The sequence below is a fragment of the Lissotriton vulgaris genome, chromosome 5 (genome assembly GCF_964263255.1).
Source record: "Lissotriton vulgaris chromosome 5, aLisVul1.2, whole genome shotgun sequence".
Taxonomy (NCBI): Eukaryota; Metazoa; Chordata; class Amphibia; order Caudata; family Salamandridae; genus Lissotriton; species Lissotriton vulgaris.
Window position 1 is genome coordinate 1,694,049,108 of NC_141693.1, and position 17,610 is coordinate 1,694,066,717.

The 17,610-nt window shown below is 46.3% G+C and overlaps 1 protein-coding gene across 2 annotated transcripts in view; it reads right to left on the bottom strand.

Annotated features, from left to right (window-relative positions):
* The window catches only part of GOSR2 (golgi SNAP receptor complex member 2), an 80,385-nt gene extending 64,644 nt beyond the window's left edge, over positions 1 to 15,741 (bottom strand). The window contains exon 1 of one of the 2 annotated variants that reach the window (XM_086923835.1): positions 15,594 to 15,741. In XM_086923835.1, the coding sequence (XP_086779961.1) occupies positions 15,594 to 15,622 (29 nt within the window). In that variant the 5' untranslated portion in view covers positions 15,623 to 15,741. The remainder of the gene's footprint in view (positions 1 to 15,593) is intronic. The other variant, XM_086923836.1, reaches the window with a different exon arrangement.
* Between the last annotated feature and the right edge of the window lie 1,869 nt (positions 15,742 to 17,610).

The window sequence follows — 17,610 nt, forward strand, 5'->3', positions numbered from 1 at the left end:
TGAGTCAGTGTTCCGTAGGGAATGCTTCAGTGACACGGGTAAAAAAAAAGCCTGTTCACTTTATTGATTGCGGTCACAAAACACAGTATGCTGCCAACACCTCACTCATGCTACTTAACTCTGGACATGGGCGGTAGCTCTTTAGCATTACCACAGTAACGCATTGTACGCCCCTCCCAGTCTAACAGGTCATGAGGCAGGCTTAGGTTATGACATCTTTACATTCGAGGAGAAAACATATAAAGAGAAGATTTTTAAAATCTGCGTGAATTGAGACCGATATTTTTATATCTCGGTGTATCCTCACTCATATCTTCGTCCTTCAACTTCGTAACTATGGATGGCCCCAAATTCCAGACTAAGAACTGCATAACAAAACAAGCATTTGCAATGCAATAGGTCTCGCATTAGGAAAGTTTGAGCTGTTGGTATTGTAAATGACAAATTTTATATTTATCTGTTGGTTTTGAAAATACCAAAATTAATAGCTTTGTCATTTACAATGCCAATAGTTTTAACTTTCGCAAATGTGACACCTATAGCATTTGTAATGCAATATGTGTTGTATTTACGTGACTTAGATGTTGAGTGCAGTGTAATTATGTGGCGTGTAATTATGTGGCACTGAGTGGTATTTGGAGTGCATGTTGCATTGAGTGCAGTGTAATTATGTGGCGTGTAATTATGTGGCACTGAGTTGTATTTGGAGTGTACGTTGCATTGAGTGCAGTGTAGTTATGTGGTGTGTAATTATGTGGCACTGAGTTGTATTTGGAGTGTATGTTGCATTGAGTGCAGTGTAATTATGTGGTGTGTAATTATGTGGCACTGAACTGTATTTGGAGTGTATGTTGCATTGAGCGCAGTCTAATCAGTAGAGTGTAATTATGTGGCGTGTAATTATGTGGCACTGAGTGGTATTTGGAGTGTATGTTGCATTGAGCGCAGTCTAATCAGTAGAGTGTAATTATGTGGTGTGTAATTATGTGGCACTGAGTGGTATGTGGAGTGTATTTTGCATTGAGTGCAATGTAACTATGTGGCATGTAATTATGTGGCACTGAGTGGTATTTGGAGTGTATGTTGCATTGAGTGCAGTGCAATTATGTGGCACCGAGTGGTATTTGGAGTGTATGTTGCGTTGAGTGCAATGTAGTTATGAAGCATAATTATGTGGCACTGAGTGGTATTGTGTGGAGTGTGTTGCATTCAGTAGAGTATAATTATGTGGCGTGTAATTATGTGACACAGTGGTATTTGGAGTGTATGTTGCGTTGAGTGCAGTGTAATTATGTGGCGTGTAATTATGTGGAGTGTATGATGTATTCAGTAGAGTGTAATTGTGTGGCGTGCAATTATGTGGCACTGAGTGGTATTGTTTGGAGTGTATGTTGCATTGAGTGCAGTGTAATTATGTAGCATATAATTGTGACACTGAGTGGTATTGTGTGGAGTGTGTGTTGCATAGGGTCCAAACCATGAGGCGAGCCCTCACCCCCCTCACCCCCCCCCCTAGACACTTGCTTGTTGTTTATCAACTTCATGTTACGCAATCACAATCCGGCCCTTGAGCCCAGGCTCCTTCCTGCCAGTGAGATAGATCAAAAGAGACTTCTTGACCGTGCACAGACAGGCAAAGGGAAAAGAACACAACCCTTCTGAGATGCAGGTAGGTTACGTTTTAAATAAATACTATTATTGTGGCGACTCGTTACACATTTTTGCCAATACTAATATTGCATTGCAAATTCGAGGGTGCCTACCGCTGTTGCCCCCAAAAGAAATCACCGCCGCAGCCCTGCTCCGTGAAAACCAGAAGTCAGGCACTTTTGGCCGAGACGGGGGCGGGGCCTGCAATCCAGCAGGAAGTTCCGCCCGCCACCGCCGAGGAAGCAGTGAAGCCGGCCGACTCCAACCAGCGCTGCAGAGGAGACACGGAACACGCCGAAAGAGCCCGGTGAGTGGGAGGGGAGGGGGGTGTACGCATGTGTGTCTGTTCGAATGTGTCTGTGTGTGTGCGCGTGGGTCTGCGTGTGTGCGCGTGGGTCTGCGTGTGTGTATGCAGTGTGTGTATGCAGTGTGTGTGGCTGGGTATGTGCGCATGCGTGACTGTGGAGTGTGTTTGCGCAAGGGAATGAGACACGAGAGGGGCAAGGCGAAGTGCGCGCCCACAAGGTGAAATCCGCGTCTGCGCTCGTGCCCCTCTCGTGTCCACTCTCCCAAATACGGGCAACATTAGTTGTCTTCGCTGACAGCTTGCAAACGTCAGCTCGCCCTAAAAATGAATGTGAGAGCAGCGAAAAATAGTGCCTTTGCTTCGCTGCTCAAAACCACGGAAAAATGATTGTAGCTCATGGAGGACCACACCCAGGTCAAATTTTAGCACACCCACATAAATTGATTGAATACAAATGTATATTTAGTAGAATTCATTTACATGGACAGTGGTTCACCTGGAAATGTGACACAAAGGCGGCCCTCGTAGACAGACCTAAACATCCCTGATCTAGACCCATGCTAATCTGTATATCTATCTATAAAGATAGGAAGTGTTTTATTGACCTTGAACAAGAACTGTAGACAAGGGGCGCAGAAGGCAATGGAAGTGGTAGAGGAGAAATGTGGAAAAATAGGTTAGGAACTGCTGGATACGGAGCTTGAGAACTCCGAAGGGATACACAGGTTGGAAAGAGTGCGTGGAGAAATGCAGACTTTAAAAGATCAATGTTTAAAATTACCTTAAGTGCAGGGCACACCTGTTGGTCGAACTTATTCTCACAGTGATGCACACTCACTGGAAGGAAAGGGAGTGATGGAATCCCTCGCTGAGAGATCTTGTTATTCAAGCCGTGTACAAGCTAAGACCAATAAACATGCTGATAGGAAACCTGGTACTGGTGCCAACTCGAGCTTCCGTGCTGCTCAACAGACTCCGAAAGGGAGTTTTGTATGCAGATGCCAGCCACTTGGCACCTAATCCTTTGATGGCCATGAATAATGTTCATGAGGAAAGATGAAATAACAAGTAGTCCTCCCCTTTTGGTTATGGCTTTTTTAATGTGTTTAACGATAAAATTAAGTAAATAGTCTGCAAATGGAACATTCTTCAAATCCAGAATTTCACAGACTCTTACCACAGCCAATCATTTCAGATGGGTTTAATTGTTAAGCAGCGCGAATACAAATGCTGCACAACTCAAAACATGAATTGAACGTCACTAATGATTTAGCAGTGACTATATTATTTCAACGTGTAACAGAGGGCTGGAGATCGTGTTTGGTATTCCAAATATCTGAGGTGAGCTGGCATGAAACCTCTACCTCACAGATTAATGGAATCTTGGAGTCTAGCCACCGGTTGTGCGTGCTGGGTAACCCAGTAGGAAGATGTGAGACCTACAGGAAGAGACTATCATCATGTAGTCGCAGAAATTCCATCCCTTAAACAAGAAGCATAGTTATTGTGGAACTCAGGGAGACAATGGCCTCAGAGCCATGACTGAAAGCAGACTAAAGCGGATAAACTACCCAGAGCCGCATTCTAAATATAAAACTGGATTCTCTAGCCCGAGCTCTATGGATACCACACTCTGCAGTCAGTATACGATAAACATAAAGGCCGATTCACAAAGCCATTTTTGGATTTATATAAACACGTTTGTGGCTGAAAATAGCTTCATTTATGCCGGTCAAGAATTCACAGGATTTATGACAACTCTCAATGGTTTTACTACTATGTAATTTTCCTCCACAAATATGAAGAAATCTGCATTCGTAAACTTGACGCAAAGGATGGGCAGTGGACTGATCTAGGTGTGGTTCGCCTACACAAGCTTTGATCTCAAATTCTCCCACACAAGAAATTGTCGGAGTTTTACTCCAGCTAAAGAAAATCCTTTCAAGGGGATAGGGGAATAGATCAGCTCCAGACTCGGAGGGGAATGCGGGATTCTCCTCGGGAACAAAATGTTTACCTCAGTGGAGGAAAAGAAATAAACAAAAATGTGTAATTGCAGTTCTGGCTGTCTTTTCTCAGAGTGCGACTGTACACGAAGTAAAAATCTGGAATGAGCAAAAGGGAGCGGAGCTAGTGGAACATGTCGGATGACATTCCCTGTAATAAGTCTGGAACCTTAAAGTTCGCACAGCTTTCCAGGCGCACTATTTGGATTTTTTGGACGTCCCAAACATAGTAAATCTGCAGCCAGGCTGAAGCATTCAACAATGATCTACAGAGAATCCTACCATTAACCCAACGTGTCAGTTTCTTCATAGAAATTAGACACTTTTCTCACAACAAAACGTCAGTCGAACTCAATAGGTTCCTCAAGTTCCTTGCCAGAACTCAACTTATTCGAGCTAAGATAGGCAATGCTGCTGGGTAGGTTTCCTGTTGCCCAGTTTGACAAGATCAGACCCCTTATTCTATTTAGACACCTGCAAGTGTTTTAGAATAAAAACAAGAACCTGGGGACAGTTTGCCACTAAGATTCAATTATGACCTTCGAGCTAAAGTTGGTAATGAAAGGAGCATTCCTCAAGCTGTATCCGCAGAAAATATTTTTATTTTCTCTTCTTGTATCGTTCATAAAGATAAGAATTGTTCGAGTTTTAAATCAAAACTTATGTAAATGAAAGCAACCTTTCTGCTTAGAATTCGTAATTGCCTGACGCTAGGAAAGTATTGGACAAAAGTACAATTGTCTGAAATGTAACAGTTTGCTCAACTCGCGTCCAGTCCATCTCAAGGTTGACCTTTGGCCAAGAAAATACAGAACGGCATTAATAGAAAATGAATTTCTTTAAGCATATTCTTAGTTATCAACCTGATTTATTTTAAAAAGTAGTAGGATTACTAATTTTTATACTGTATTTGTTTCTACATAATGGATTGATGAAAACATTTGTTAATTTTGTTTGCAGCATTTTTTATTTATCTTTTGCAGAGATTAAGAAAGAGGCAGTAAGAACAGTTACATTCTGCACCACATTCACATTGTAATTGTCCCCTTTCACTTTGAATTTGTATAAACTAATGAGACATTGATCAAGCACAATTTCCATGTAATACCAGCCACCTATAAACAATCTTTTCCCAACAGCTACTTACATTTTTATCCACCACGTTTTTCACAGATGTACAAATCCGAGTGGGTAAGGTCGGGTCGCTGTCAAGACTCGTGAAGTACAATGGTGGCAATGTGGCCTCGACCGCTGTCCAGGGTGGATTATCATCACTGTCCCATTTAATTGTTGTCAGTATCATGTCCTACCCCTTCAGTCTGCAAGCCACCCCTCCTCTAACCAGCAATCTTGTTAGTGCAGCACTTTCTGCCTCTGCCCACCTGAGAAAATCCAGCTTCCAGCTAGTGATTAATGGTGAGCTAGATGATTTCCATGAAATTGCCATACTTGTTTTCACCAAAATCAGGGTGTATGACTGGACACACAGTCTTATAATTGTTTGTGCAGCTAGGGAATCCCACTAGACACACTCTTGGTTGCTGATTTATGGTCAGAGTAAACTCATCCCAGTATTTTTGTGCATTGCCAGAACGTGCACATTAAATCTGCAACACCTTGGGCACCAGTCCGGAACCCCTTTGTACATGCTTCAAGGAAGGCCAGAAGGATTTGACATATCATATCCCTCACAGCTCTTCAGCCCTGTCCCATCTCCAGCATGCCTTCTACTACCGCCTGTGATTGAACCGTTGATTGGCACCGAATGTCTGCAACTGACCTGCTGAGACAGGGGGTAGAGGTCTTCCAATTGTGAGGACATCTGCGTCTGTCCATTGCTGTCTTCATGGCACCAGTCTCAGTTTCGTTTTCTACAGTCATTAAATATAATGGGTATACAGTTATGAGCTACTAACAGTTCGGTCATGTAAAGGAATTGAAAATAATGTTATTCATTAAATATTAACCCTTTCCCTGCGTACAACAGCCGGGAGCCGTCGTGCCCAACAGTGCTCGGGTGCGCAGGACGGGTCCTGGCACATGGCACAGGAAATCCCTCTGGTGTAGGCACCAGAGGGATTTCTTTTTCATCCCCAAAGCCTTGGGAGCTGGGGGAAGAGCTTCCCCAACTCCAGAGGCCCCAGTAGTTTCTATGAAATGATGATCAGCGCGCATGCTGCGCCGACGTCATTTCAAAGAAACTGAAATGAGCCTTTAGGCTTATTTCAGTTTCACTTTCTATGTGCTCAGGGGGCTATCTCAGCCCCCTGAGCACGTAGAAAGACAGCAGAGGCATCATTGGAAAGGGGAGAATCTCCCCAGGAGGGCGATCCCCAAAGCAGGGATCCACCACTAGACACCAGGGAGGGGGGAGTGGCCGCTTGGGCAAGAGCCTTTGCTCCTCCTCCCAAAAAAATGGCCAAATTCAGTCTTTAGGCAATTTCAATGAGGGTGGAGGCTCTACAAAATGGGCATGCCTCCACCCTGCCACAACTACAACCTTTCTGCCCCCCGGGGGGCGGGGGGGTCGAAAGCCCACTAGACACCAGGGATTTTTCTTGGGGTAATTTTAATTGGGTGGGAGCTGCCCAAAACTGGCAAGCCAATGCCCCCACCCCTCACCACAATTACAGCCTTACTGCCCCAGGGCAGAAAGCCCACTCAACGCCAGGGATTTTTATTTTGGCAATTTCAATGAGGGTGGGGGCTGCCCAAAACGTGCATGCCAATGCCCCCACCCTGCCACAACTACAGCCTTTCTGCCCCCGCTGGGGACCAGATAGGGGCAGTAGCTCCCAATCTTCCCCCTCAGGGGGGTAGAAAGCCCTCTAATCACTTGGGATTTTTCTTGGGTTAATTTTAATTGGGTGGGGCCTGCCCAAAAAGGGGAAAAGCAATGCCCCTACCCAACTCGCCACAATTACAGCATTTCTACCCCCCTGGGGTTTCATTGTACTAGACGTGCCAACTACAATTGTTATTGCACTACCTAGATAGACAGGTAGAACTTGCGAAGTGAATCTTTACGACATGAGGGACAAGGTGACTTATATGCAAAATGGTCAGAACCGGCCGCTCCACCCGCTCCTCGCCCACCTGGTATTGTATCGACCTTGCTTTTTGCTCTCGATCTCGCCTGCATTCTGTGGCTTTACTCAATCATTTCCTGTGCCAGATTGTACCCCCAACCTGCCTGCATTGTTTGCCATTGTATTTCTGCTGAAGATTGTGCTCCCGATATTGCCTGCATCCTGCGCCTTTGTTTACGATCGTCATCTGTGCCGGATTGTACCCCCGACCTGCCTGCATTGGTTGCCATTGTGTTTCTGCTGAAGATTGTGATCCCGATATTGCCTGCATTGTGTACCATTGCGTATTTGTACTTGCAGAACATCGTGCCCCCGATCTAGTCCTGCACTGTTTAGTTTCGCTTTTGGTGCCATTTTGTTGTGCCCCCTAGCCCGTCCCTCCACCCCGCTCCCTGCCGCTGCTCCTCCGCGGCCCCACCCCCGTTCCCTACAGCATCCCAAGACCAATCCCCTCCCCACCCAGCTCCCGCCTCACAGCTGCTCCTCCCTCGCTCCGCCCCCCCCCCCACTTTCCACTTATGAAAGATGCACTTACGCACAACGTTCACGCGCAGCGGACGCACCATATGCGCGCCGAAGGCGCGCCAAAGGTAAGCCCATCTACGCCTGGACCACGCCCAGTGCCAGACCTCCTGGGCCCCGCAAAGACCAACCCTCCCGCCGAACTTACGACGCCGCAACCCTCACTGCATTCAACACCGGCCGCCTCCAAGACTGCCACCGAGCCGCCCCAGGACGCACCCACGGACCCTTCACCTGCCAATCCTGCAAGTTCTGCAGCATTAAGACCCACACTGCATCCGCACACGCCACTCAGAGCTCCAACTTCAACCACCTGAAGTGCATCCTGGTCAACACCCGCTCCGTCCACAAACATGCCATCGAACTATGGAACATACTCGACACCACAACTCCGGACGTCGCCAGAAACCTGGATGAAAGCCTCATCAGCGCCAGACATCGCCATAGCCATCCCGGACGGATACAAGATCATCCGAAGAGACAGCATCAACAAAACAAGAGGAGGCATCGCCATGGTTCACAAGAACACCATCCCCATCACGACCAGCTCCGACGACTCCTTCGTAGCCACTGAACACCTCCACTTCCAGATACACACCGACCCCAAGACCACACTCAGAAGCACCCTCATTTATAGACCCCCAGGTCCCCACACACAATTCAGCGAAGACATCGCCGACTTCATCAGCCCACACGCCCTCCACTCCGATAACTATATTCTCCTTGGGGACCTCAACTTCCACCTGGAGAATAACAACAACAACACCACCACCACCCGGCTGCACAACCTCACCAATCTCGGACTCAAACAACTGGTGAACACCCCCACCCACTACGCCGGACACACACTCGACCCAATCTTCTCCTCCAGCAAGCACATCTCCTTCAACCACACCACGGGACTCCACTGGACAGACCACAGCTGCATCCACTTCAGCTTCAGAAAGACCACGACCCACCACCACCCACAAGTTCCCCGCAGAAGCTAGAACAAAATTACCACCGACCAGCTCACCACATCTCTGAACCAAAACCCTCCTGCCAGACCAACGGACCCTAATCAAGCAGCCATCAATCTCGCACAATGGATCACACACTGCACTGACGAACTAGCACCCTTGAAAAACCCTCCCAACAAGCCAGGAAGCAAAAAAGCCTCTTGGTTCACCGATGACCTCAAGAACTCCAAAAAGGACTGCTGCACCCTCGAGAAAGCCTGGCGAAGGATCCCAACCACAGACAACATGACCGCCCTCAAGAACGCCACCCGCAAACACCACCAGCTGATCTGCACCACCAAAAAATCAGCATTCAAGGATCGACTAGACAACAACGCCCACAACAGCAAGGAACTCTTCAGCATTGTCAAAGAGTTCACCAATCCCAGCGCCGGCAACAACGACATCACTCCCTCTCAAGACCTCTGTGACTCTCTAGCCTCATTCTTCCACAGCAAGAACGCTGACATACATAACAGCTTCGGAGACTTGACCACTCCCCCGACCACAGAACCGAAGCCCCCCACCACCACCCTGCACGCCTGGACCCCGATCAGCACCGAAGACACCATCCGCACGATGAACTCCATCCACTCCGGATCGCCAACCGACCCATGCCCCCATCACATCTTCAACAAAGCTGACTCCATCATCGCCCCCCAACTCCGGGACATCATCAACTGCTCCTTCAGCACCGCTACCTTCCCCTAAAGCTGGAAACATACAGAACTCAGTACCCTCCTGAAGAAACCCACAGCAGACCCCACTGAGCTTAAGAACTATCGCCCCATCTCGCTCCTCCAATTCCCCGCCAAAGTCATAGAGAAGACAGTCAACAATCAGCTCGCCACCTTCCTTGAGTCTAACAATTCCCTCGACCCCTCACAGTCCGGTTTCCGAGCCAACCACAGCACCGAGACCATCCTCATTGCAGCCACAGACGACATCCGGGCACTGCTCGACAACGGGGAAACAGTGGCCCTCATCCTCCTGGACCTCTCCGCAGCATTCGACACAGTCTGCCACCACACCCTTGTACAACGCCTAAGGAACGTTGGGATACAAGATAAGGCCTTGGATTGGATCATCTCGTTCCTCGCCGGAAGAACCCAGAGAGCCCGCCTCCCCCCTTTCAGATCAGAGGCCACTGAGGTCATACGCGGCGTACCACAAGGATCATCGCTCAGCCCCACCCTCTTCAACGTCTATATGAGTCCCCTCGCATCCATCGCACGCCAACACAACCTCAACATCATCTCCTAAGCAGACGACACCCAGCTGATCCTCTCCCTCACCAAAGACCCAACCACCGCCAAAACCAACCTACACGAAGGGATGAAAGACGTAGCCGAGTGGATGAAGAACAGCCGTCTAAAACTGAACTCAGACAAGACAGAAGTCCTCATCCTAGGATCATCCCCCTCTGCCTGGGACGACTCATGGTGGCCCCCGGCCCTAGGCATCGCACCCAAACCAACGGACCATGCCGCAACTTGGGATTCATCCTAGACTCCTCCCTCTCGATGACCAGACAAGTCAACGCCATCTTATCATCATGTTTTAACATCCTACTCATGCTCCAAAAGATCTTCCGATGGATCCCCACCGAAACAAGGAAGACGGTCACCCAAGCACTTGTCACCAGCCGACTGGACTACGGAAACACCCTCTACGCCGGAACCACAGCCAAATTACAGAAAAGACTTTAACACATTCAGAATGCCTCCGCTAGACTCATCCTAGACATACCTCGCCACAACCACATATCCGGTCACCTGAGAGACCTGCACTGGCTTCCCGTCAACAAGAGAATCACGTTCCATCTCCTCACCCACAAGGCCCTCCACAAAGAAGGACCCAGATACCTCAACACTCGCCTGACCTTTTACACCCCCACCCGCCAACTACGATCGTCCAACCAAGCCCTCGCCGCGATTCCACGCATCCGAAGAGCCACCATGGGAGGAAGATCCTTCTCCTACCTGGCGGCCAAGACCTGAACTCCCTCCCCACCCACCTACGTCTTACACAGAACCACCTCTCCTTCAGAAAGCAACTCAAGACCTGGCTGTTCGATCATTAGCGAACCCCTCTCCCTTAAGCGCCTTGAGACCCTCTCGGTGAGTAGCGCGCTATACAAATTGCTGACTTGACTTGACTATATTGGAAAATAAAGTACCCGCGACCAGGCAAAGACCCAAAACGTATTGAGGAGACATCAAAATGACCCATCACAAAACAACCTGGTTTTGCAAGGGACTTTTCATGGTACTGTGGATGGCAGTTGGGTGTGCCCGGTACACTACGACGGGGTTTGGGAGAGGCTGCCGATCCTATATTCTAGGCAATACAGTAAACAGTTTGTCATCCCTTCCAAAACAATTTGGTTGGACTCCCTGCACTGGGGAATAAGTGAGCACCACTCCTACCTTCAGCATAGGACTGAAGGATTAACCGCTTCGCCGCAAATGGCGTGTGCAGTTTGGACGGCCTTCAACCGCACACGCCCACAGTGACATCAGTCGTCCGATGCATGGAAAAGGTTAAGATTTACTGAGAAGCGTTACACTCCATCACTACAGCAGGTGCACTCACAGTCTTCAACACTGCTACCTGCACCACTCCAACCTTTAAGGTAGGACTGAATGGATTCAAGTTTCCAGAAAAGCATTACGCTCGGTCTCCACTGCAAGTGTGCTAACTGCTTTCAACGCTGCCACCAGGATAGGGGGAGTGGTGGCAGGATAGGGGGAGTGGAAAACAAGTGTGATTCGTGGAGGAGTGTGGCTCACTGATTAGAGCGGCAGACCCTGATGCAGAGGTCTGGCCCGGGACCAGGGTTCAATTCTCAACGTGACAGGGTCCTGAGCCCAAAAATGTCCACAGACTCGATAATTCACTCCTCTGTGCCTAGTCTAATCATGGGGTCCCACGCTGCAACTCTGGGCAATAGCTTGCTTAATCTCCACTATGGCGGCCCACCCGCTGCGGGATGCCTGGCTTTCACCTTGGGGATGCCCAGTAGGGGTTGGTTATCTCACAGGGAAAAAGCCGGGACGGGTTCCCAAGGCAAGCGCCTTGATGCCTTCGGGTGATACGTTCGCTATATAAGTCGCAATACATTCGGTGGGAAAAGACAAAACATGTTTCCCCAAATGTCAATTTATGAGAAGCTGTGATCAGTGGCCACATCCAGAAGGGGGCTGACTCCCAAGTGTTTCAGGGAAAACGGTCCTCTCTACTCTGCCAGAGGTCTCTTTTCAAGACTGGATTCCCACTACCTCTCTTGCTCAGTACCAAATCATAGAGAGATCTGTTGTGGCCCAGTCTGTTCCCTCATACCCAATCCACCATTACTGTATAAGTGGGGACAGCTACAGTTTCTACGGTAGTCATAGTTTTTTTTATACACTGATTCAGTCCTGCACTCTTCTCAGCTGTCATATGGAGGGATAGCTGAATGAGACAATTTCATCACATAAGAAAAGTAGTAATCAGTTGGTGACAGGCTGGAATCATGGCTTAGCCTTCCAGGTTTCCATCCTCCCAAAGCCCAGTTAACCGAGTACAATAAACTTGGAAATTGTTAACATCTGCTATTTAAAGCACATGCAGCACTATGCAAGGTGGGTTAAGAAAGCTGGCAGTGGGTGTACGGGTTTATGGCCTTAAGACCCACCACGGGGCAAATGCTACCACCCAAGGGCTGGCAAGTAATGAAGTGTGGAGTATGTGTTGTCCTTGTCTCAGAGACAAGGTAGCATATACCCAGATTCCTTGCCAGTAATCCTGTTACTCCAATTCTCCCTTCCTCGTCATCTCTCAAAATAACAGCAAGTTGGTCAAGCAGCGTCAGAACTATTCCAAACAAAAAAAGGCTCAGGCACCAAACAGAATGCCCCACCCTGTGCAATGTAATGACAGCATCAATCAAATACATGGCAGAAAAGCAATTCACCAATTCTCTTGGCAGAGGTGAAGGCAACCCCAGAAAGACCAAAAAATAAAAAAAATCAACAATCAAAAGAAACCTCCTGCAAAGGCCCGAAAGGCCATTCTGAGTCAATGCAATCTGGTGAAGCACAGCAAAATAAGCCTTTCATGGCCAACAGGCAACCAACAAAAAATAACCTCTGTCACACTAATATGAAAAAACAAGCAAAGAGACTGGGAGAAACTGGCGACAGCAAATAGAAGGCCCTCTAGCCAGGGACAGGTCATCACACCACCTTTAAAATCCTGGACGTAAGGCATTGGCCGGGCCCTTCAACAAGTATAATACAAGCAAGCAGATGCAGGGACGTCTCCAACCGGACTTGGCCAAATTTCTCAGCAACCCAAATGAACCCAGTAACTGGTACACCATCTCCACATTAGAAACCATCTTGATCCCGATAGAGAATAGATTAACCATGGCTGTGCAGCACTTTCCCCACCGGGGCAAGCGGATTGGTAAACACCCTTGGGCAGATTTCATAGCAAAGGACTGATAATGCAAGGACAAATTAGCAAAACTTCTGAATCGCCAATCAGAGAAACCAGACTGGAATGTGGAAATAGGCATTCCTCAAATCCTGTGCCATCATAAAAGTCTTCAGGCATGACAAAGGAAATGATGCCCCTAGATATGTGATACTCAGAGTACGGCCCGGGGCAGCATGCGGCGCTCCTGACCGTTCGTTACATGCAGCCTCCTGAGCTGCAGCAGCACTGGGCTGCTTTTTGCATGACTCAACAATAACATTATAAAAAATTAATTTACAGCAAGCACTTATTTTAAGGTTATTTGCAGTTAAACAAAACGAAGTAACTAGGCCCTTAACTTTAGGAACACCTTCATTAATAAAGACAGCAAACATGTAAAAATACGATAGTCTTTTGAAATTTTCAAAAAGTGTATTTCATTGACCTGTAGAACCATTTTACCTTAGTAAATCAAATTATAGCAGTGCATTCAGCTATTTTTTTTTAATTGATGGTTTTCAAACATGAATTTAGAAACATTCATGCTTTCCACCACCCCGCTTCCCCCGATAATGCAATTAGTGATTACATCCAAGTACAGGAGATGGTTTATGCAGCAGGCATCCTGAAATCATATATTTCGAGGTCCTCTTATATGTGATAATAAAGAAAAAGGAGGGAATTGAAATAAAGCAATTGCCCAAGGTAACACAATTTGGTCAAGTAGAGAAGCAGAGATTTATCCCAGGTTTTCTGGTTGCAAATTTCGCAACTGAGTACAGCCAGTATATATACATATGCTTTGCTTCCCCTACGCTCACTTTACAACCCCTTCCCCCGCTGGCACCAGTGCGGCCTCGGTCACACCAAAGACCAAACATTGCGGCCCCCGGGAAAATGTTTGTAAGTACCCATGCCGTACACCATATTTAGTGTTGTTGGTTATCCACCCAATGACTTGTCTACCCAGTAACTGGTCTCGGCAAGGTTTTTTTTTTTTTTTTAATAGCACTTACAACCCATAATGAGTCAGTGTCTAAGCTCCTTCCAATATTTTCATATAATGGGAAAAAGAAAAGAGTAGATTGTGAGGCCTTTTCTTTGGGTGTTGTGGCAATAGGTAGCGATTGGGCAGCATCCATGGTGGATACTGTTATTTATCATTGCTGTTTGAAGGCTTAAGACTATTTTGTTCCATTTGATAACTCGGTTGTTCATTTTGTAAATTTGTTTCTCAAAAGTGACAATAACGAGAAGTCAATTTTTGATCAAGGTAGTTGTAAAGTGACTTGAATTATATCATAATGCGAACTGATTTCGATGTTGTAGGCATATAAAATGAAACCGCAAAATACACTTCACAACTTAATATATAGTTCCCACGCATTCTCATATGTTCTGCAAGCGCAAAGCGTCACACCAGGAGTACAAGGTGTCCTGAAAAATGATGATGGAAAGTCGGCCACAATAATCTAGACCCACATCCATGTAGATATAATAAATATACTCACATTTTCCCTATAAACCAACCTACTCCGGATCTCTAATACTTTAACTACATATTGCCATCACCAACTGTTATTTATGACCCTCACATACACGAGGTTTGAGACAATAGGAAAGAAACTCTATTTACCCAATAACTTACTTTAACTTGAAAGAGACACGGGAAGCAGAAAACAAATACAAAGAACAGTTTGCTCGACGGCGACTGCTGCGCCCAATTTGCCTTAGTAAGAACATAAAGTCTTGTAGCGAAGCATCAGCATTATGTCTGTCCAATACCACCACAATGATCTTGGCAAGACTGGCGAAATTCATCCATCAAATCAGGCTGGCCTTAAAAGCTGTGGACCACAGTGGACAGGATCCATCCAAGCAGCATCTTTGACAGTGTCCCATCCACACGCCTTCTACCAAGAAATCAACGCACCTAGTAAGACACTTAATGCACCGTGTAGAGCAGCATATGCGCCCAACTGCAATAGACTAATTCCAAGGCACATAAGTTGGGGAATGGACAACTGTGCGGGATTCAATCATTTGAACAAAATATTTCATGCAAGCAAATGATGTAACCAATCACAGCCCCGATTTTAGCATTAGTTTTAACTTCAGCTTTTTAAGCATTTATCCTTTTTATATACAAGAATTTGTTTTATTGTTGATCTTACTGTAATGATTTTAATTAATTATACAGTCAATAAAAAATAAGGTTAAGGTAACAGTTTGCGTACGCGACAAAGTAAACTAAGAAAAAACAACATGTTAACAGTACCCTCTGTTGAGTACAGACAGCTGCCATGCAAGAAACCACAACGCATTAAGACCCTACCCATTACATCACCTTAGGCTCACTGGCTCAGATGCCCACCGACCGACTCTATCAGCCCAATAATATTGCCTCTTCTCCCCGTTTACTTTCATCACCCAATTTCACTCATGGTAAAGTGCTCTAGGCACTGCCGCTCTTTCAGCAGCCCTAGCTCTTTCCCCTTAGTACAGCAGCACATCCACGCCAGGAGCAGTTACAGGTACAATCTCGCCCAGCCCTCACTTGTTGGTTTGGTGGTACAGTGCCTCCATGCTGCTCTCCCGGTGCTGAACTTCCCCGCTCCACCTCCTCCTTTCCACTTCGTGGCGGCAGCTTAGATTCCAACTCTGACAGCACACGTCACCACACGCCAGGGCATTTCCGGGCCGGCGTCAGAACCAGTTCCGGTGCAAAGGGCGTTGCTGCCAAGCCAGCCGGAGGAGCGTCACAGATCAGCGGGAGCCCACGGGTGAACGTTGATTTTGTATTTTTTTATGGCCAGCGTTTGCCGGCTTGGAGTAACTAACAGGGTCATAACTTCATTAGTTACATTTGAAAATGCGCAGTCTTACTGCGACGCGTGCAGCAAACCAGTAAAAGCACGTCCTTTTTCTGTTTTCATGACATTTTCATTAAAGGTATTTTGAAACAGGAATTACATCGCTTGGGACTTGGTTAGCCCACTCGTGTGTTTTTTGTGATTAGAATCAAAGTACTTTTGCCGTGTCTTCATCACTAATATATTAAACTGTGTTTTCTAATGGATATTATTCTGTTTCACAAGCATTTGCAAAGGCACAGGAAAATGGTGCGATGGTTATTTGTAGGACTGGTCTTTAAAGAAAATTTAGCTGATTTGCCAAACTATTAAAAAACATGTATGATGTCATACATGCCAATAGTCCTGACTCAGGCGAGAGAGTCCCGAATTTCGAACCTAAAAAAAGGCCTTATTCATAGCTGCCAAGGTTTGAGATTGCAATGTGTGACATTTTCATAATTCTAGTGTAATTATGAGTGACATTTCAACGCCTATGAGTGACACTATCTTGCGGGCAAACATCAAGCAATGAAGATGAGAGGCACATATAAATATCAGAGATTCTACCCATTGAGCATTGAGAAACTCTAAGAACATCTTAGAACTGCTACACTGCACCAGAAATGTAAGGGTACTAACCAGAGACACACTGTGTGACTGCAGGCTGGCAGGCATTGCTGATGCTCAGAAGATGATCTGTTCATGACCACACACTAGCCTAAAAAGCATACTTTATAGCATGGGTCACAACCCTAACCCTTCTGCTTCTCTGTCTCCCACCCCGAGAAAAATACCATCCTTGTGTTCTCATTCTCACATTTTGCAAAGGGTAGACACGATTCTTAAATACAACTTTACATAGCTGCCAATTTTTATAATTACTTATGTGTGATAGTTATATGTTTTTATTGTGTGACGCTGCGAGTAGCACTTCCTCGAGAGTCAACCAAAGCAGTGATTATTATTATTTGCGTGCTGCGTTGGTGTCATAGATTGCCTTTATATTGTTTTTTATTCTTCAGCAATTGTTTAACACTTGTTGAGAACTTAAGAATTTCTTGCCAGTAGCACAAAACGCTCTGCTGGTTTTGCTGCAGAGGAGACTGGCCTCAGAGGACAACCATCTTCTCTCTTAGTCAAACCCCACTGCCTGGGACCAAAATTATGTTTGAGGGTGGGGCGCAGTAAGCACTTCGGTGATTAATTTGCGATGAAGGGCAGTAAGGGTTGGAGCCCATTCCTGGCATGTGACACGTGTCACTCTGTCATGTGGCATATGCCACAGCTGATGTGACACATGCCACAGATTTTTTACCTTGTCTTTCATGATTATCAGTTGAGGATTTCCAAAGGACTATCTTTCACTCTGCTAAAATAAATACATTGTTTAAAAAAAGAAAAACAATATAAAAAAAGAATTTACCCAGGCGGGATTTGAACCCTTGTCAAAAAGCACTCATAGCCTCAATGAACTACCACTGTACCATCTGTTTTGCATAACTTTGCTTTGCCCAAAGCCTTTGTGTCTTGGACAAAGGGTGATGTCCTTCTTCTGTTTCCATGACGTTTTCTTCTTACATGCCACAAACCCACACTTGATTTTCGTTATTTATAAACAAAGAGCCCTTCCTTCCCCTCATTCTAGCACTTGGGCCATGCATTTAGTTTTCTTACACAACCATTCCCAAAGTCTCATTCCACAAATTAAGGGATTTATTT